The 22,573-nt window shown below is 39.3% G+C and overlaps 1 protein-coding gene and 1 pseudogene across 2 annotated transcripts in view; both read right to left on the minus strand.

Annotated features, from left to right (window-relative positions):
* Positions 1 to 4,879: 4,879 nt before the first annotated feature.
* Positions 4,880 to 22,573, minus strand: part of ZNF875 (zinc finger protein 875) — a 37,466-nt gene continuing 19,772 nt past the window's right edge. The window contains exon 5 of one of the 2 annotated variants that reach the window (XM_059153777.1): positions 4,880 to 8,584. In XM_059153777.1, coding sequence (XP_059009760.1) covers positions 6,912 to 8,584 — 1,673 coding nt within the window. In that variant the 3' untranslated portion in view covers positions 4,880 to 6,911. Of the gene's footprint in view, positions 8,588 to 22,573 lie in introns of both variants that reach the window. The other variant, XM_059153775.1, reaches the window with a different exon arrangement.
* Positions 12,969 to 13,066, minus strand: LOC131818991 (U6 spliceosomal RNA; annotated as a pseudogene).

Genomic DNA, 22,573 nt, shown 5'->3' on the forward strand with positions numbered 1-22,573 from the left:
TTACCTCCTTCATTAAATTTATTCTTAGGTATTTTATTCTCTTTGATATTAATGAAATGGTTTCCCCACTCTCCTTTTCAGATGGTTCATTGCTGGTGTATGAAAATACAAGTGATTTTTGTTTGTTGATCTTGTATTCTGTAACTTTGCTCTATTTGCTTATTAGTAGTTTCTTTGTGGTTTCACTTCAATTTTCTACATATAGAATGATGTCTGCAATTAGAGATGGTTTAACTTAGTCCTTTACATTATAGATATCTTTTATTTCTCTCTCTTTTTTTTTTTTAGAGATGGAGAGACAGCAAGAGAGGGAATACAAGCAGGGGGAGTGGGAGAGGGAGAAGCAGGCTTCCCGCCAAGCTGGGAGCCCAATATGGGGCTCGATCCCAGAATGCTGAGATCACAACCTGAGCTGAAGGCAGAGGCTTAACCCACTGAGCCACCCAGGTGCCCCTATTTCTCTTTCTTACCTACTTGTTCTGACTGTGGCTCCCAGTACATGAATAGGACACTCTACTCACAAAACAAGAATATCAAGATGAGGGTGCCTGGGTGCTCAGATGGTTGAGCATCTGCCTTTGGCTCAGATTATGATCCTGGGGTCCTGGGATGGAGTCCCGCATCAGGCTTCCTGCTCAGTGGGGAGCCTGCTTCTCCCCCTTTCATTAATAAATAAACTCATAAAAAGATATCAAGATGAAAATGAAAAGGTGAGTAAAGCAAATACTACCAAGCATGCCTGGGTGCCTCAGTCAGTTAATCATCTGCCTTTGGCTCAGGTCATGATCCCAGGGTCCTGGGATCAAGTTTCACACAGGGTTCCCTGATCAGCAGGGAGTCTGTTTCTCCTTCTCCTTCTGCCCCTCCCCACCACTCATGTGCTCTCTCTCTCACATAAATAAATAAAATCTTTTAAAAAATATGAGATTAAAAAAGAAAAAAAAGCAAATACTACCAAAAAAGGTAAATGCAAACAGTACTGAGAACAGACTAATTAGAAACAGTGAATGGGACTTGAGGTTGCTCCATTTTTTTAAAAAAGATTTTATTTATTTGTTTGACAGAGAGAGATCACAAGTAGACAGAGAGGTAGGCAGAGAGAGAGGAGGAAGCAGGCTCCCTGCTGAGCAGAAAGCCCGATGCAGGACTCGATCCCAGGACCATGAGATCACAACCCGAGCTGAAGGCAGAGGCTTAACCCACTGAGCCACCCCGGCGCCCACTCCATGGTTTTAAAAGAGAAAACCCATCAAGAAGACATGTTAATTTCTATAGCTCTAAATAAAATAGCTCTGAAATGTATTAAGCAAAATTTAGTGGGAATACCTAGAGAAAAGTTTCTTAACATGATCATAAATTTATTTATTATAATCACTTATAGAAATGGAAGTTATAGCTTTTTAAAAATAATTAAAGCTAATTTCTGTTGGGGTGAATACAATGGTCTTTGTTCTACTAATATTACTTATATCTACATTTACATACAAATCTAATTTTACATGTGTTAAGCATATAATATAAATTAATAAAAGACATGATCAATACAAAACAACAGATGATGCAGTAACTATATAGAGAAACATTAAAGTTTGCAACTTTTTGTGTTAATTTTGGTATAATATTGTTAAAATATACATACACACATTAAACATTTGCTTTTTAAGTAACATGAAAATTCACATAACTTGATTATATTCAAAACTAAACCTTCTGAATTAAGATGGAAGAAATCACAAAATATATTGACTATAATGATATAAAATTTTTTAAAAAATGAAACACTAGGAGATTGTAAAAATGAATGCATCCATCAAGCCATTTGTACAAATAGTAATTCTTGGCTAAAGGAGAAAAATAAAAATAAAAATTATAACCTTGACTTTCAGAAGAAAAAAGGAAAAGGGTAGAAAAGTTTTAAGTATGACTAAATAAGCTTCAAAAAGCAATAAATAAAAGTTAGCTTCAAGAGGTTAGTAATTATTAAATGCATTGAAAATGTGACTAAAAGAATAGAGCTTTTTTTAATAAAAAAAATAGAAAAATGATAGGCAAGAATATTCAGAGAGACATAGCTACAGGCATGGAAGAGATTAAGTAATCATACAATTTAGTTTTTGCATAAAGATTACCCAAGATGTCTCTGTTTTGTCTAGAGAGAGCTGCATACTTCAGATTGTAGGTGTTAACAAGCAATTTCTTTGCATTTATTTTGCTTATTTGGTAATTTTCTTCTGTGCCTAGTTTAAATTTAAGTTTGTTTGTTTGTTTGTTTGTTTTTCATAATCTCTACCAAACTCACAACCCTGAGATCAAGAGTCACATGCTCCACCAACTAAGCCAGCCAGGCACCCCATGCCTAGTTTAAATTATATAAGGCATAGATGTTAATAGTATGTTAGGTATTATAATGTGTAACTTTTTTCTGGTGTTAATGTGAAGTATTGTTTGATGTGAGATATAGACCATAAACATCTAAATATTTTTTATTTTTATTTTTTGTAAATAGGCTCTATATCCAGTATAGGGCTGAAACTCATGACCCAGAGATCAAGAGTTGCTCTATGGACTGAGCCAGCCTGGCGACCTTTTTTTTTTTTTCAAGATTTTTATTTCTTTTAAAATAATTTATTTATGTATCTATTTGTTTATTTATTTAAGGTTGAGAACAGGGTCGGAGGGGAAGACAGAATCCCAAGCATGCGCCACACCCAGCATGGAGCCAGACAAGGGGCTTGATCTCACACACCTAAGATCTTGATCTGAGGCTAAATCAAGAGTTGGACACAACCTACTAAGCCACCCAGGTGTCGCAATGTGCTCTTGCTTTTCATCTGTGAGATAAAGAAAGAAAATCTGGCCTTACACATCCAGATTTTTTAAATGAAGAAGTATTCTAATGGCCTCTTCAGGTATTTGTCAATATTATTGACACTCCACCAAAAATCAACAAGTGGTAATTTCTTAAATGTTATTGTAATGTGGAATCTGACCTTTATCTCTCTCTCTAAGATTGGTATTAATTTTAATTTTTTTGCAGGTTTTTTTTAAAGTAAACTCTATCCCCAAGGTGGGGCTTGAACTCACGACTCTGAGATCAAGAGCTGCATGCTCCACCAACTGAGCCAGGTACCCCAAGCCTCCATCTCTTAAGTTAAAATCCTTTTGTCTATCTTATACTTTAATATCACCGCAGATGATTTTGTGGCATCACACAGTAATCATTCAGAAAATACTGGTCCAAGGAGTTAGGCAGGCCTTCCAAAGGTTGACATAGTATATTATATGGTATTACAAAATCACATTAATATCATCAGTAATCTCATCACAAAAGACTAAGTATCAGAAAGCTGTCAAGTTCATGGTCATCACAGATACATTTTAATATGCTAACTTTTTTGTCTGAAAGTCAAATTAACAAAAATTACTACCAGTTTTCTTTATTGTCAGGTTTTATAAATCACTTCATTTTTGACAAGATGCTTACCAGATATACAGGTCTTCATCCATTTATTCAAAATTCATCAATTGTTTTTTCAAATAAAATGGGTGTCCATAAAAAGGTGGTTAGTTTGGCTCACAACTCAATCATAAAAGTGCATTTCCTGGAAACAACTTTGTATTTCAGAATGAAGGAAAACTTTATGTGTCTTTCCCTCATTACATAAAATATTTAGAAGATAAATTTTAATATCCTGGCTGTAACATTATAGTTTTGCAAGACATTACCATTGGGGTAAACTGGGCAAAGAGCTCAAGGGATTTCTCCACATAATTTCTTACAAATGGATGTGGATCTAAAATTATCTCAAAATAAAAAGTATAATGAAAAAATTTTGAGGTGCCTGGGGTAGCTCAGAGGGTTAAGCCTCTGCCTTCAGCTCAGGTCATGGTCTCAGGGTCCTGGGATGGAGCCCCGCATTGTGCTCTCTGCTCAGCAGGAAGCCTGCTTCCTCCTCTCTCTCTGTCTATCTCTATGCCTGCTTGTGATCTCTCTCTCTGTCAAATAAATAAATAAAATCTTTAAAATAAAAATAGAAAAAAATTTTGTACTCAGCATCAAGTTCAACAAAACTAATTTTAACTGTTTTATCAAGAACATTCTTAAGTGGAAGTAGCATGTTTTTACCACAAGTGTGTGTTGGTAAAGAACACAACAACAAGTAGTACAGTTTGGTGACACAATTCCTGATTCAAGCTAAAGGCCCAACAGTTTTACCCACCATTGCTTTTCCACAATCAGTGCAAATTTCAGCACAACAGGAAAAATCAGGTCTTAGTGTTATAATGAAATTTGTTTTGACCATGGAGATCACCTGAAAGGGTCCCCAAACATCCTCTGACCACACTTTGAGAACCACCGATTCATAATAAGTTAAAATAGAAGAGTCATATTAAAACTTACTGCTACCCCTTTTCTTTTACTTTTGTTTCCTTAAGTCATCTCTACATCCAATGTGGGGCTCAAACTCATGATCCCGAGATTAAGAGTTCCTGACTGAGCCTGCCAGGCACCCCTGCCTGACTGAGCCAGCCAGGCACCCCTGCCACCCACTTCTGAAACAGATTTCAGTGACCATAACAGGCTTATGGATTTGAAGTGGTATTATTTCATACTGTTCATCATCTTTTTTTCAAAATTTTCTTCATGCGGTATAGTCTATTACTTAACCATAGGAGTGGTAGGATGGGCAGTTGGGCTTGGGCACTTTTTCTGTTGGTTTTAAGCATCTAGAGCTATTATTGTAGAATATGAAATATGGGGCACCGGTAGACAGCTCGTCCAGCTTGGAAAAAAAAAATAATGAAACCACAAGATTTTGAAGATTCACATATATGAACACCATCTGATTGGCTTCCCAACTTGCACACAGGTAAGTGGAGAACTCAGGTTACCTGTTCCCATTCTGTCTCTTCTGAGAAGTTCTAAGCAGAGGATCTAATGCAGGTTTAAGACTCAGTATAGGTGGGGACTGGGTAGGGCCAAAGTATGGGGCCTCCTTCCACCATTTCCAGTGTCTGGTTGGTTGCTGTTCTATATACATGTCTCCCAAGGTTGGAGTCTCTTTGAATCTGTTTGAATCTTCATATACCAGCAGTGCTCTATTTCTTGTTGAGAATTTTAAATAATTTAAGGCAAAATCTTTTGGATTTATGGACTGATTATATTGAAAACTAAAATATTTCTTCTTAAAGTTAAAAAATATAAAAGATACATGTTTACTGTGGGAATCCTTATTTTTGTGACATCATTTTATGAAAAAAAAATAATTCAACTCTAGGATACAGAGAGATTAAAACTCTAAAAGTATTTTTCTATTGAGAAGGAGAAATGACAGCAGGCCAGGATTTATCCCAGGGAAGGAAAGAGGAGGGCAAGCTACACCAGCAGCTCCATCTAGGATAATGTTTCCTAATTCTTCACCAGGTTCTGATCACTCCACTTAAATTTAGAATTTGAACAAAAATTAAGACTCCTACACCTTGGGGTGCCTGGCTGGCTCAGTCAGTAGAGCATGTTGACTCTTAATCTCAGGGTGGTGAGTTCAAGCCCCATGTTGGGCATGGAGCCTACTTAAAATTAGAAAAAATTAAATTAAATCAAAAAGAACTCTGCACCTCATATTATCTGAGCTAGTGATTTCTTTCCTTTCAATATCCTTTGGATATTGAAACTTTGAGACCTGTTTATCTTTTCCCTCGGTTGAGAGCCAATAACTCAAATACCTAATCTTGTACTTGCTATTTTCATAATAACTTGAAATCTTGCTTCCTCACTTTCTAAGTACTCATATAAAAGTGAGTTTGTTTTTCTATTTTTTATGCAGTTCTATTCTAGATATCTGTCCACAGATGAAAAAGACATGTTACTATACAGTTCTTATATTATCCTGCCATTCCTCAAAATTTTGTTTTCCAAATAAAACTCAGAATCATTTAGTCAAGTTCCATGAAAAAAAAATTGGGCCCTGGCTCAGAATTATAAGTGAATCTATGCGACACCGCCCTTCTCAAAAAGAGAGTATTCCCAACCAGAAAAGTCATGTATTTTACAATGGCTGGAAAGATTTAAACCAAAGAATTACCTGTGGGATGTAGTATGGTAATTCAAAGAAGAATGGAAAGTAATTTCATTTTCTATTTCTGTATATGTGAGTGTGTTTTCTTCATGAAAGCACAGAACACATTTCTAGTCTAAATACGCCTAATAAAACTATTTTTAGTATGAATTCAACCTGGAAACCAGAGAGGGCCTCAGGAAATAAGCAAAAATGGATACTTCTTCCTAAAATCTACAGCTAGGATAGTCACAATTTTTCTCACCAGTTAGCTTGTTGCATAATAAAACCTTCTACCCATGCACCATCTCTGTTCCCATGAATTCACCATTTCCCAAACTCTCCCTGAAGCGGACTCTGCTGGCTCATTTTCTGGGAAACCAAGATTAAATCAGCCGTGATTTCTGTCAAGTCTCTTGTTCTCAGAAGGTTAAGACAGACATTGAGAAATGAGCTCTAGTGTTGCTGTTTCTCCAACATTAAGATTACTGTATAGTGTTCAAGTATTCTTGGGAAACGACATTAGAAAAGCCTCCATTCCCTAATTTCAACCTACTTGGAAGTACCCCCTCTATCACATTACCTGACAGATCTTCCATAACCCACCATCCCTACTAGAGAATGTCAGAGCTCTGAAAATGTGCTGGCAGCTCTCCTTCACAGGGACTAGAGATGTTGACTCTTAACCATTAGTCTCATGAACATTCCCATCACACATAAAATGTCTCCACTTTGGTGTCTGGCAATGCCTGACTTATTACTAAAGCCACACTAATGCCCTCGGTGTGACTTCTGGTATCTCAAGAAGTATGAGTCTTGGCTAAAGATTTCACTACACTCCTACATACAAGGTTTCTATCCTGAATGTGTCCTCTGATGTCTGATGAGGTTTGATTTCCGACTAAAGCATCGCCCACACTTCCTACAAATATAAGGCTTCTCTCCCGAATGTATCCTCTGATGTCTTACAAGGTGTGACTGCCGGCTAAAGCCTTGCCCACACTCCCTGCACACATGAGACTTCCCCCCTGCATGTGCCTTCTGGTGGGTGATGAGAGTCAACTTATCACAAAAGCCTTGCCCACACTCCCCGCACACCAAAGGTATGCTACCTGAGTGTGCCCTCCTGTGCCTAAAGAGATTTGGCTTCTGGCTAAATCTTTTACCACACTCTCTGCATATGAAAGGCTTTTCCCCTGAATGTGTTCTCTGGTGTGAGAGGAGGGTTGACTTATCATTAAAGCCTCGCCCACACTCCTTGCATACAAATGGCTTTTCCCCTGAGTGTGCCCTCTGGTGTGTGAAAAGGGTTGATTTCCGGGTAAAGCCTCGCCCACATTCCCTGCACACAAATGGCTTCTCCCCTGTGTGTGACGTCTGGTGTTTGCTGAGGTTTGACTTCAGGCTAAAGCACTGCCCACACTCGAGGCACATATAAGGTTTAATGCCCGAGTGTGTCCTCTGGTGGGTCTTGAGGTTTGATTTCCAGCTAAAATGGCGCCCACATTCTGTGCATATGTAAGGCTTCTCTCCTGTGTGTATCCGTAAGTGTCTAATGAGGTGTGACTTCTGACGAAAGCCACGCTCACACTCCCTGCACACATAAGGCTTCTCTCCCGAATGTGTCCTCTTATGCCTGCTGAGATGTGAATGCTGGCGAAAGCCATGCCCACACTCCCTGCACACATAAGGCTTCTCCCCAGAGTGTGCCCTCTGGTGCGTGATAAGGTTTGACTTCAGACTAAAGCTCTGCCCACATTCCTTGCACATGTACGGCTTGACCCCTGAATGTGTCCTCTGGTGTGTGAAGAGGTTTGACTTCCAAGTAAAGCCTCGTCCACACTCTTTGCACACGTAAGGTTTCTCCCCTGAGTGTGTCCTCTGGTGTGTGATGAGGTTTGACTTCCAGGTAAAGCCTCGTCCACACTCCTTGCACACATGAGGCTTGTCCCTAGAGGGTGTCCTCCGGTTTTTGATGAGGACTGACATACTGCCAAAGCCCTGGCCCCACTCGGTGAACACGTACGGTATCTCCCCTGTGTGTATCTTCTGGAGGCTGAGCAGGTTTGACTCCTTCATGAAGCCTAGCTCTAACTCCCCGTATTTGACTTCTCCCAATCCTGAGACTTTTACACCGTGCAACACTTTGTCTGTTTCCCCAAGGTCTGTCCTCTGGTCTCGGCTGGGCCCTGTGGCCGTCACTGCCCTGTCTTGTTCCACCGTTACTGGCTGTCGTTGCAGTGGGCAGGTCAACACCTTTGAAGTGCCACCCTTGCTCTTGGACAAGGGCTTGGAGTCTTCTGTCTCTTGAATTTCTGCTTTGTCACTCCAGCAGGTTTCACCAAAGAGTCGCTTCTGCTGCTGTTTTTGATCTTCTGGATAGTGTTTCCCCGGAGGGAGATGATTCCCTGCACGTAAACTTGAGAAGAGCTGAGGAAAGTGACTGAACCACACGTGCTGGCTGAGGCCTTGCTGACTAGCAAATGCCAGCGGGCAGTGGGGACAAGGTGGAATGTTTAGCTTTGATTCTGCTAAAGAAAGAATAGTTTTAGTCAGAGTAGCCATGGGTAGGGTTGTCAGGGCCATTTTGCTTTGCCCATTGGTCATTTGTAATATGTTTATATCACAACCTGTGTCCCCCTCAGACACCCTCACATCATAACAAGAGCTATTTTTCATTTTACTTTATATACTATATATTTTTAAAAAATATTTATTTATTTGAGAACAAAAGAGAGAGAGTGAGTGAGAGAAAGAGAGCATAAGCAGGATGAGGGGCAGAGGGAGAGGGAAAAGCAGACTCCCCACTGAGCAAGGAGCCTGATGTGGGGCTCGATCCCAGGATGCTGGGATCATGACCTGAGCTGAAGGCAGAGGCTTAATCAACTGAGTCACCCAGGTGTCCCTATAAATTACATTTTTAATTATATGAGTTAGCAAACTTGTCAGGTAGGCCAAATTCAGCCTGCAACCTGTTTTTGTATGGCCCACCAGACAAAAATGGATTTTACCTTTCTAAGGATTTCTTTCTAAGGAAGAGAAATAAATAAATAAATAAGCAAACAAACAAACCAGCCGACCGAGCAACAGACGGCATGTGACCTGGAAAGTAGGCCCCTTGTCCTACTGCAATGTAGAAAACTCATACCAAAAACTTATTTTTCACAATATCTGACAGAGCAAAAAGTTTGCTTTCAGAAATCAAACACACACACACACACACACAAAAGAAAGAAATCAAACACATACGATACAGGGAGAAGTATTTATTCATGAAAAACACTGAGCCCCAGATAAGAAAAGCAGGAATCTAGAGCATTATTGCCTAGACCAGCTCTCACCCTTCTGATTCCCGGCTTGGTTGGTATGGCAGTTAAATTAGGACAGGTCCTAAAACGATCAGTTCTGCTCCTGTTACAGGAGCAGTCACCTGATTTGGGGGGAAGGTGAGAAACCAGTGCTAGGTGGACCTGTCAATTAATGTGGCTTAGGGAAGGCCACCAGTGACTGCTATCTGAGGTAGCAGACTTGGCAGGGGACCCCCCCCCCCAAAACCCAAACAAAAAATAAAAGCCAAAAAAACACGAAACCAAAGAAAAACAAAAACATAGACTGGTAGACGATCCAGAAAAGTAGCAGGGGAAAACCTGAAAGTGAGAGAGCCAGGGAGGAACTTGATAAACTCCACGCAACCCCAGGCTGTTTGCAAAAGCAGGGGAAATGGGTAGGGGCCCGAGCTATGCACATAACCCTGCCTGATACAGAGGCTATAATCAGGTACAGAGGGAACATTAGAGGGATCAGTGCAAAGTAAAAAACCAGACAAGACCTGGAAACTATCTGAAATGTGAAGGAGCTCCCCACCCCACTCATTTCTCCACTGGCAGAGGTAGGAAGCCTTACTGGCTCAGTCTTTGAACACAATCTATTGCTAATTGTTGCAGATCATGGAGCTCTGCAGATACAAGGCTGAAATCAGGAAGCCAGGATTAAAATTAAACAGAAGACTACAATAACAAACCAAGCAAGCGGAAACATCACCTTCACAGAGAAAACACATTCCATATATTTAGTCTAGAAAAGTTACTAAAAGTCACAACAACAACGTCTAGGCAGGAAACATCACCAGCTATCAGAGGGGCTACAACATCTAAAATATCCAGTTTCCAACGGAAGAGGAAAGAGGGACCCAGAGCAAGGAAAATATGCAGACAATAGAAACTGTGGCTGGGTGGCCCACATGTTGATTTATAGGGGGAAAGAGAGTTCAAAGCTGTTACTATAAATGTATTTAAAGAACTAAAGGAAACAATGTGTAAAAATTTAAAGGAAAGCATGGTAACTTAAGAAATAGAAAAAATCTCAATAAAGGATAAAAACTATTAAAAATATAAAAGGAAACTCTGGAATTAAAAAATAAAATAAATTACAAAATTACTAGGAAGGCACAACAGCATATTTGGGTTTGCAACAGAACAAATGAAGTTGAAGATAAATCAATAGAAATTACCTAAACTGAAAATCAGGTGAAAGAAAACTGAAGAAAAGTAAAGAGCCCATAAACCTGTGGGACACAATCAGATAAGTCAGTCTATCTGTAATGGGAATGCACAAAGGAGAGAACAGAGAGAGAAAAGAGCAGAAAAAAATGTCTCAAGAAATAACTAAAAAGTCTGAAATTTGTTGAAAAACATTAGTCTATAAGTCTAAGAAGCTCAATAAACTTCAAGAAAAACATCAAGGGGGTCTGTGTGGCTCAATGGGTTAAGCCTCTGCCTTCAGCTCAGGTCATGATCCCAGGGTCCTGGGATCAACCCCTGCATTGGGCTCCCTGCGAGTGGGGGAGCCTGCTTCCCCCTCTCTCTCTGCCTGCCTCTCTGCCTACTTGTGATCTCTCTCTCTGTCAAATAAACAAATAAATAAATAAATAATTTTTTTAAAAAAGAAAAACATCAAGAGGGTGCCTGGGAGGCTGAGTCAGTTAAGCATCTGCCTCTGGCTCAGGTCATTGATCCCAGGGTCTTGGGATCAAGTCCTCCATTGGGTTTCCTTCTCACTGGGGAGTGTGCGTCTCCCTCTCCCTCTGACTCTCCCCAGACTTAAGCTTCTGCTCTCTCTCTCTCTCAAATAAATAAATAAATAAATAAAATCTTAAAAAAAATTTTTTTTGCCATCCTACTGTTAGGCAGTAGGATGACAATAAACACATATCTTCCAATAGTAACCTTCAACATGAACGGCCTACGTGCTCCCATGAAATAGCACAGGGTTGCACACTGGACACAAAGACAGGTCCCATCCATATGCTGTCTATAAGAGACTTATTTTGAACCTAAAGACACCTCCAGAACGAAAGTGAGGGGATGGAGAACCATTTTCCAAGCCAACACACCTCAAAAGAAAGATGGAGTAGCAATTCTTATACCAGACAAACTAGAATTTAAACCAAAGACTGTAATAACAGATCCAGAGGGACACTATATCATTCTTGAAGGGTCTATCCAACAAGAAAATCTAACAATTGTAAATATCTATGCCCCCAACATGGGAAGAGCCAACTACATAAGCCAGATATTAATCAAAATAAAGAAATCAGATCAACACTAATATATTAATAGTAGGATATTTTAACACTCCACTCTCAGCACTGGATAGATAATCTAAATAGAAGATCAACAGAGAAACAAGAGCTTTGAACAACACATTGGATCAGATGGACTTCATAGATATATACAGAACATTCCACTCTAAAACAACAGAATACTCATTCTTCTCGAATGCACACAGAACTTTCTCCAAAATAGACCACATACTGGGTCACAAATCAGGTCTCGGCCAATACCAAAAGACTGAGATTATCCTTGCATGGTATCAGACCACAATGCCTTGAAACTGGAACTCAATCATGATAAAAAACTGGAAAGAATTCAAACACTTGGAAGTTAAAGAGCATCCTCCTAAAGAATGAATGGGTCAACCAGGAAATTAAAGAAGAACTTAAACAATTCATGGAAACCAGTGAGAATGAAAACACATCAGTCCAAAACCAATGGGATACTGCAAAGGCAGTTCCAAGCCTTTCTCAAAAAAGTAGAAAAATCCCAAATGCACAAGCTAACCCTATACCTAAAGAAGCTGGAGAAAGACCAGCAAATAAAACCTAAATCAAGCAGGAGAAGAGAAATAATAAAGATTAATGCAGAGACCAATGAACTAGAAACCAGGAAAACAGTAGAATAGATCAGTGAAACTAGAAGCTGGTTCTTTGAAAGAATTAGTAAGATTGATAAACCACTGGCCAAACTTACCCAAAAGAAAAAAGAAAGGTCTCCAATTAATAAAATCATGAATGAAAGGGGAGAGATTATGACTAACTCCAAGGAAATAGAAACAATTATTAGAAATTACCAGCAACTGTATGCTAATAAATTAAACAACCTGAAAGAAATGGATGCCTTCCTAGAAACTTAAAATTGACCAAGACTGAAAGAGGAAGAAACAGAAATCCGAATAGACCATAACCAGTAACAAAATTGAAGCAGTGATCAAAAACTGCCCCCAAAACTGAAGTCAAGGGCCAAATGGCTTCCCAGGGGAATTCCACCAAACATTTAAAAAAAATAATTAATTAATTTTGTATTAACATATAATGTATTACTTGTTTTGGGGTACAGGTCTGTGAATCGTCAGTCTTACATAATTCACAGCGCTCACCATAGCAATACCCTCCCCAGTGTCCATCACCTAGTCACCCCATCCCTCCTACCCCTATCCTCCAGCAACCCTCAGTTTGTTTCCTGAGATTAAGATTCTCTTACGGTTTGTCTCCCTCCCCAGTCCCATCTTGTTTCATTTTCCCTCCCTTCCCCCCATCCCCGCCTTGCCTCTCAAATTTCTCATGTCAGAGAGATCAAAAATATGGAACGCTTCTCAAGTTTGCATGTCATTGCACATGGGCCATGCTGATCTCTGTATTGTTCCAATTTTAGTATATGTCTGCTGAAGCGAGCACTCTACCAAACATTTAAAGAAGAAATAATACCTATTCTACTGAAGCTTTTCCAAAAAATAGAAACAGAAGGAAAACTTCCGAACTCTTTCTAGGGGGCCAGCATTACCCTGATCCCAAAACCAGGCAAAGACCTCATCAAAAGGGAGAATTACAGACCAATATCCCTGATGAACATAGATGCCAAAATATTCAACGAGATCCTAGCTAATAGGATCCAACAGTACACTAAAAGGATTATTCACCACGACCAAGTGGGTTTTATGCCTGGGACGCAAGGGTGGTTCAACATTCACAAATCAAACAACGTGATAGAGTACATCAATAAAAAAAAGGACAAGAACCATATGATCCTCTCAACCAATGCAGAAAAAGCATTGGACAAAATACAACATCTGTTCCTGATAAAAACTCTTCAGATTACAGGGATAGAGTGAACATTCCTCAATATCTTAAAAACCATTTATGAAAAGCCCAGAGCAAAAGAGTACTAAAAGTTCTAGCCCCAGAAATGAGACAACAAAAAGAAATAAAAGGCATCCAAACTGGCAAAGAAGTCAAACTCTCCCTCTTCACAGATGATGTGATACTTCATGTGGAAAACCCAAAAAACTCTACCTCTAAAAATTGGAACTCATACAACAATTCAGCAATGTGGAAGGATACAAAACCAATGCACAGAAATCAGTAGCTTTTCTATATATTAACAATTTAACTGTAGAAAGAGAAATTAAGGAATTAATTCCATTCACGATAGCAACAAAACCCATAAGATACTTAGGAATCAAGAGGTAAAGGATTTATACTCTAGAAACTACAGAACACTTATGAAAGAAATTAAGGAATACGCAAAAAGATGGAAAAATATTCCGTGCTCATGGATTGGAAGAATAAACATTGTTAAAATGTCTATCCTCCCCAGAGCTATTTACACTTTCGATGCCATCCCTATTAAAATACCACTGGCATTTTTCAAAGATCTGGAACCAGAAAAATATTAAAATTTGTATGGAATCAGAAGAGACCCAAATCACCAAGAGAAGGATGAAAAAGAAAAACAAAGCGGGCATCATGCAGCCTGACTTTAAGCTCTATTACAAAGCTGTGATCACCAAGACAGCATGGTATTGGCACAAAAACAGACACACAGACCACTGGAACAGAACAGAGACTCCAGAAATGGACCCTCAACTCTAATTTCTGACAAATCAGGGAAAATATCAATGAAAAAAAGACAGTCTCTTCAATAAGTGTGCTGGGAAAATTGGACAGCTACATATAGAAGAATGAAACTAGACCACTCCTTTACACCACACACAAAGATATACTCAAAATGAATGAAAGACCTCACTGTGAGACAGGAATCCATCAAAATCCTAGAGGAGAACATAGGCAGTAACCTCTTTGACATCAGCCACAGTAACTTCTTTTAAGACACGTCTCCAAAGGCAAGTGAAACAAAAGCAAAAATGAACTTTCGGGACTTCATCAAGATCAAAAGCTTCGCAAGGCAAATGCAACAGTCAACAAAACTAAGAGGCAGCCCCCAGAATGGGAGAAGATATTTGCAAATGACTTACAGATAAAGGGCTGATATCCAAGATCTACAAAGAACTTCTCAAACTCAATAATCAAAAAACAAATAACCCAGTCAAAAAATGAAATTGGACCATTTCCTTACACCACACACAAAAATAGACTCAAAATGGATGAAGGACCTCAATGTACGAAAGGAATCCATCAAAATCCTTGAGGAGAACACGGGCAGCAACCTCTTCGACCTCTGCCGCAGCAACATCTTCCTAGGAACAACGCAAAAGGCAAGGGAAGCAAGGGAAAAAATGAACTACTGGGATTTCATCAAGATCAAAAGCTTTTGCACAGCAAAGGAAACAGTTAACAAAATCAAAAGACAACTGACAGAATGGGAGAAGATATTTGCAAACGACATATCAGATAAAGGACTAGTGTCCAGAATCTATAAAGAACTTAGCAAACTCAACACCCAAAGAACAAATAATCCAATCAAGAAATGGGCAGAAGACATGAACAGACATTTCTGCAAAGAAGACATCCAGATGGCAAACAGACACATGAAAAAGTGCTCCATATCACTCGGCATCAGGGAAATACAAATCAAAACCACAATGAGATATCACCTCACACCAGTCAGAATGGCTAAAATCAACAAGTCAGGAAATGACAGATGCTGGCGAGGATGCGGAGAAAGGGGAACCCTCCTACACTGTTGGTGGGAATGCAAGCTGGTGCAGCCACTCTGGAAAACAGCATGGAGGTTCCTCAAAATGTTGAAAATAGAACTGCCCTATGACCCAGCAATTGCACTATTGGGTATTTACCCTAAAGATACAAATGTAGTGATCCAAAGGGACACATGCACCCGAATGTTTATAGCAGCAATGTCCACAATAGCCAAACTATGGAAAGAACCTAGATGTCCATCAACAGATGAATGGATCAAGAAGATGTGGTATATATACACAATGGAGTACTATGCAGCCATCAAAAGAAATGAAATCTTGCCATTTGCAACAACATGGATGGAACTAGAGCGTATCATGCTTAGCGAAATAAGTCAAGCAGAGAAAGACAACTATCATATGATCTCCCTGATATGAGGAAGTGGTGATGCAACATGGAGGCTTAAGTGGGTAGAAGAAGAATAAATGAAACAAGATGGGATTGGGAGGGAGACAAACCATAAGTGACTCTTAATCTCACAAAACAAACTGAGGGTTGCCGGGGGGAGGGGGTTTGGGAGAAGGGGGTGGGATTATGGACATTGGGGAGGGTATGTGTTTTGGTGAGTGCTGTGAAGTGTGTAAACCTGGTGATTCACAGACCTGTACCCCTGGGGATAAAAATATATGTTTATAAAAAATAAAAAAATTAAAAAAAAAATGGGCAGAAGACATGAACAGTCACTTCTCTAAAAAACACATACAAATGGCTAACAGACACATGAAAAAATGTTCAATCTCACTAGCCATCAAGGAAATTCAAATCAAAACCACAATGAGATGCCACCTTATACCAGTTAGAATGGCAAAAATGAACAAAACAGGAAACAAAAAATGTTGGTGAGAATGTGGAGAAAGGGGACCCCTCTTACACTCTTGGTGGGAATGTAAGTTGCTACAGCCACTCTGGAAAACAGTATGGAGGTTCCTCAAGATGTTAAGAATAGAGCTACCCTAGGGACACCTGCGAGGCTCAGTTGTTTGTGTGTCTATCTTTGGCTCAGGTCATGATTCCAGGGTCCTGGGATTCAGCCTCCCTGATCCGCAGGAAGCCTGCTTCTCCTTCTCTCACTCCCTCTGCTTGTACTCCCTTTCTCGCTGTCTGTCAAATAAATAAAAATCTTAAAAAAAAAAAAAAAAAAAAAAAAAAAGAATAGAGCTACCCTATAACCCAGCACTTACACTACTAAGTATTTACCCCAAAGATACAGATGTAATGAAAAGAAGGAGCACATGCACCCCAATGTTCATAGCAGTAATGTCCACAATAGCCAAATTGTGGATGGAGCCAAGATGCCCTTCAACAGATGAATGGATAAAGAAGATGTAGTACAGATACACAATGGAATATTATTGAGCCATCAGAAATGATGAATACCCAACATTTGCATTGACATGGATGGAACTGAAGGGGATTATGTTAAGCGAAGTAAGTCAAACAGAGAAAGACAATTATCATATGGTTTCACTCATATGTGGAACATGAGGAATAGCATAGGGGACCATCGGGTAAGGAAGGGAAAACCAAAAGGGAAGAAATCAGAGAGGGAAATGAACCATGAGAAACTATGAACCCTGAGAAACAATCTGGGGGTTTCAAAGGGGAGGAAGTTGGGGGGAGGAGTTACAGCATGATGGGTATTGAGGAGGACACGTGCTGTGATGAGCATTGGGTGTTATAGTTAACTAATGAATCACTGAACACTGAAAAAAAAAAAAGTTATTTATACTAAAAAGAAAAGACTCTTAACAAAAGAGAACAAATAGGATTGAGGGAGGGAGGGAGGGAGGGGGGTGGGGGATGGTCTGGATGGGAGATGAGTATTAAGAAGGGCACTTGGGCGCCTGGGTGGCTCAGTGGGTTAAGCCGCTGCCTTCGGCTCAGGTCATGATCTTAGGGTCCTGGGACCGAGTCCTGCGTCGGGCTTTCTGCTCAGCGGGGAGCCTGCTTCCTCCTCTCTCTCTCTCTGCCTGCCTCTCTGCCTACTTGTGATCTCTCTCTGTCAAATAAATAAATAAAATATTAAAAAAAAAAAAGAAGGGCACTTGTTATGATAAGCACTGGATGTTGTATGTAAGTGATGAACCACTGAATTCTACTCCTGAAACCAATACAGCACTGTATGCTAATCAACTAGAACTTAAAAAATTTAAAAAAATATATATTTTTTTAATCTTAAAAAAAAATACTTCAGGGGTGCCTGGGTGGCTAAGTTAGTTGAGCATCTGCCTTCAGCTCAGATAATGATCCCGGCATCCTGGGATGGAGCCCCACATCGGGTTCCCTGCTCAGCAGGGAGTCTGCTTCTCCCTCTCCTTCTGCCCCTCCCCCCTGCTGTGCATGCTCTCTCTCTCCCTCTCTCTCTCAAATAAGTAAATAAAATCTTTTTTAAAAAAGAAAAGAAAGACATAAAGAGAGCCCCAGAGAGACATATCATAGACAAATTGTTGACTATCAGAAAAAAAGACGAAAGAGAAAATCTTGAGAGCAGCAAAAGGAAAATGATTCAACATGCACAGCAGGAAACAATATGATTAGAGCTAACTTCTCCTCAGAGACAATGGAGTATGGAATGATTTATTCAAGGTGCGGAAATAAAGGTGAAAAAGCTACTAAGGAAGAATTCTATTCTCCCAGAACTATGCCTCAATAATGAAATTGATACACATGTTCACAGATTAACAAGTACTCAGAGAGTATCTGTTGATAGCAAACATGCCTTATAAGACATACTAAATAAGACTGTCAGGCTGAAAAGAAATGACACCAGACACTAACTCAAATCCACAGAAACAAATGAGGACCACCAAAACTGGTAAGTACGTGGGTAAATATAAAAGATTACATATGCCTATTTTTCTCCTTTCTTCTCTTAATTTCTCTGAAATGCATAAAATTATTATAAAAGGTAATAACTGTAACACCATATTATGGGTTTTATAATATGTATATTTTACTGGAACAAAGTTAGTATTAATTAATTATGCTAAATTAGATGCATTTTTAATTCCTAGAGCTGAATTAAGAAAATAGCTACAAAATTATATATATAACATATATAATAAATAATGATAAATATATATACATATGCCAAAAAGGTAGGGGAATAAGAAAACATGAGGCATATAAAAAGCAAGTAGCAAAATGCCAGACTTAAACCATATTAAATACGAACAAACCAAACATTCTAAACAAAAGACAAAAAGTTCTTAGTTACACCACCAAAATCACAATCTATCTAAAATTTTGTTAAATTGGACATCACCAAAGTTTAAACCTTTTTTTTTTTTTTTTAAGATTTTATTTATTTGTTAGGGAAAGAGAGAGAGCACAAGCAGGGGAAGTGGCAGGCAGAGCAGGCAGAGGGAGAAGCAGGCTCTCTGCTGAGCAAGGAGCCCGATGCAGGACTCGATCCCAGGACCCCAGGATCATGACCTGGCCTGAAAGTAGACGCTTAATCGATTGAGCCACCCAGATGTCCTGAAGTTTAAAACTTTTATGCTTGAAAAGACACCATGAAGAGAATGAAAAGACAAGACACAGATTTGTCTTTTTTCTGAAACTTGATTTTAAAGTTGAAAGTATGTGAAAACCATCTATCTAATATAGGACTATGTCCAGAATATATGAAAGACTCTTACAACTCAAAAAAGAAGATAAAACAATGCAATTTAAAAATGGGCAGAAGAACTAAGTAGCTATTTTGTTAAATGCAAAGGGGACGGGGCACCTGGGTTGCTCAGTGGGTTAAGCCTCTGCCTTGAGCACAGGTCATGATCCCAAGGTCCTGGGATTGAGCCCAGAATCAGGCTCTCTGCTCAGTGGGAAGCCTGCTTCCTCTTCTCTCTGTGCCTGCCTCTCTGCCTACTTGTGATCTCTATCAAATGAATAAATAAATAATCTTAAAAAAAAAAAAGGTATGCAAAGGGGGCGCCTGGGTGCTCAGTCGATTAAGTGTCTGGCTTCAGCTCAGGTCCTGATCTCAGGGTCCTAGGATAGAGCCCCGCATCAGGCTCCCTGCTCAGCAGGGAGTCTGGTTCTCCCTCCCCACTCCTCCTCCAGCTCATGCTCTCTTTCTCTCTCTCAAATAAATTAAAAAAAAATCTTTAAAAAAAAATGATGAACATCATCAGTCACTAGGGAAATGCAAATTAAAACCACAATGAAATATCACTACATACCCACTAGAATGTCTGTTATGAAAATTAGAGACAATTCCAAGTGCTGACAAGGATGTAGAGAAACATACTGCTAATAGAAAATGTAAAAATAGAAATCAGAAATGTAAAATAGAAATACTAACAGAAATGTACAGTTACTTTGGAAAATAATTTTCCAGATTCTTAAAAGGTTAAGTATAAATATACCTTACAGCCCAGAAATTTTACACCTCCTTATCTACCTCAAAATGAAAACATAGGCCTACACTGAGACTAGTACATGACTGTTCTTAGCCATGCTATTCACAATAGCCAAAAAGCAGACACAACCTATACATCTGTCAACCTGTGAACAGGCAAACAAAATGTGCTATGTCCTTACAATGGAATATTATATGGCAATAAAAAAGAACTAGGCCACCTGGGTGGCTCAGTGGATTAAGCCTCCCATTCTTGATTTCACCTCAGGTCATGATCTCAGGGTCGTGGGATTGGCCCCTTCTCTGTGCTGACCATGGAGTCTGCTTGGGATTCTCTTTCTTCCTCTCCCTTTCCCATCCCCCCCAACAAAGGCACACTCTCTCGCTCAAAAAAAAAAAAAAAAAAAAAAAAAGAAAGAAAGAAAGAAAAAAAGAAATGGATTACTGAACCTCAAAAATATTATGCCAAATACAAAAGACTATACATTTTATGATACCATTTATAGAATATGTCCGGAAATAGAAAATCTATGGAGACAGCATATCAGTGGTTCCCCAGAGCTTGGATGGGAGGAGAGATAGATGCAAATGGGCATAAGGGAGCTTTTTGGGATGACAGCGTATTCTAAAGTTACATGGAAGTAATGACCATACAACAGTAAACATTTACAAAAAATAATGCAACTGTACACTTAAAATAACAAGATTTTATGGTACACAAATTATATCTTAATGAAGTTGTTAAAAAAACTGTAAGACTTTATATTTCTAAAATGTCAGTGTTATAAAAGACAAAGCAAGTTTACTGAAATGATCTATATTAAGGGAGATTAAATAGGCATGACATGTAAATGCACTACTGAAACCAGGACTGGATCATTTTCTGGAGAGTTAAAAAGATATTACTGCATCTACTAACAAAATTATAATATCAGAAATAGGTATTAGATAAAATTATTGTATCAAAGTTAAATTTACTGAGGTTGGTAACTACTATGGTTATATGAGAATACAGCTCTTCTTAGAAAAAAGTTTTTTTAATTATGTTGTTAGCCACTGTATAGTACCTTTTTAAAAAAGACTTTATTTATTTATTTGGTAGAGAGAGATCACAAGTAGACAGAGAGAGGAGGAAGCAGGCTCCCGGCTGAGCAGAAAGCCCAATATGGGGCTTGATCCCAGGACCCTGGCATCATGACCTGAGGTGAAGGCAGAGGCTTTAAGCCACTGAGCCACCCAGGCGCCCCTGTATAGTACCTTTTAACAAACATACACATATGAATGCACCCACCCATGCACCCACACACATACACCCATATACATACACATAAGTATATACACGTATATATTGAGAGAGGAAAGGAGAAGGGAGAACATGCATATAAGATACCACACAACCAAATATAAAATATTAATAGGTGATTTTATGATGCCATTTAACTTTTTTAAAAAGATTTTTCTTCTCTTTTAAAGATTTTATTTATTTATTTGACAGAGAGAAGGCACAAGTAGGCAGAGCAGCAGGCAGAGGCAGAGGGAGAAGCAGGCTCCCTGCTGAGCAAAGAGCCCAGTGTGGGACCCGATCCCAGGATACTGGGATCACAACCTGCGCTGAAGGCAGACACTTAATGAATGAGCCTCCAGGTGCCCCTAAAGATTAATCACTACATCCAACATTAATCACTATACCCAACATGGGGCTCGAACTCCCATCCCCATCAAGAGTTTCATGCTTTACCAACTGAGCCGATCAGGTGCCCTAATGCCATTTTATAATAACATATATGCCATATATATTTCCATATATGTGTGTATATAGAGGATAAAAGTGTTCTTTGTACTGTTTTTATTTTTGCAAATGTTCTTTAATTTTGAAGTAATTTCCAAATGTCAAGTCAAAAACATATTGGATGATGACTACTTCTGAAAATGGCAGCAGACTGAATCAGTCACAAGAATCCCCTGCAGAAAACAATGATGAAACTGGATAAAATACAACAAATAATTACTTCAAGTCACTGGAAAACACCCAAAAGTGACCAGCAACTGATTGGAGTAGAGTTTACATTTAAAAAGCTGCAGTAAAAAGGGAGGGACTGGAATTTTCTTGCTACTAAGCACTCCCAACACACACAACCGCAGCAGAAATAGTGGTGCTTAAGGGCTTAAGGTGCCACAAGTCAGGATTCAGAGGTGGAACAGAAGCTGAAAATATGTGTTAAGAATAGAAAGAAATGGGGGTGCCTGGGTGGCTCAGTGGGTTAAAGCCTCTGCTTTCGGCTCAGGTTATGATCTCGGGGTCCTAGGATCGAGCCCCACATCGGGCTCTCTGCTCAGCGGGGAGCCTGCTTCCTCCTCTCTCTCTCTGCCTGCCTCTCTGACTACTTGTGATCTCTGTCTGCCAAGTAAACAAATAAAATCTTTAAAAAAAAAAAAGAATAGAAAGAAATGGGGGGCGCCTGGGTGGCTCGGCAGGTTAAAGCCTCTGCCTTTGGTTCAGGTCATGATCCCAGAGTCCTGGGATTGAGCCCCGCATTGGGCTCTCTGCTCAGCAGGGAGCTTGCTTCCTCCTCTCTCTCTGCCTGCCTCTCTGCCTGCTTGTGATCTCTGTCAAATAAAAAAAATTAATTAATTAATTAAAAATAAAAGAATAGAAGGAAATGGCTTCTATGCCTGGCTCAGTTGGTGAAGCGCATGATTCTTAGTCTTCGGGTTGTATGTTCGAGCCCCATGTTGGATATGGAGATTACTTAAAAATAAAATCTTAAAAAAAAAAAAGAATAGAAGGAAATGCACAGTCTCAAATCCTTGTATTAGGAAAGAAGGAAGCCTGAAAAGTAATCATGGTAAGCATCTATCTCAAAAACTTGGAAAAGAATAGCAAAA

This window comes from Mustela lutreola, chromosome 16, assembly GCF_030435805.1.
Source record: "Mustela lutreola isolate mMusLut2 chromosome 16, mMusLut2.pri, whole genome shotgun sequence".
In the NCBI taxonomy this organism is placed as follows: Eukaryota; Metazoa; Chordata; class Mammalia; order Carnivora; family Mustelidae; genus Mustela; species Mustela lutreola.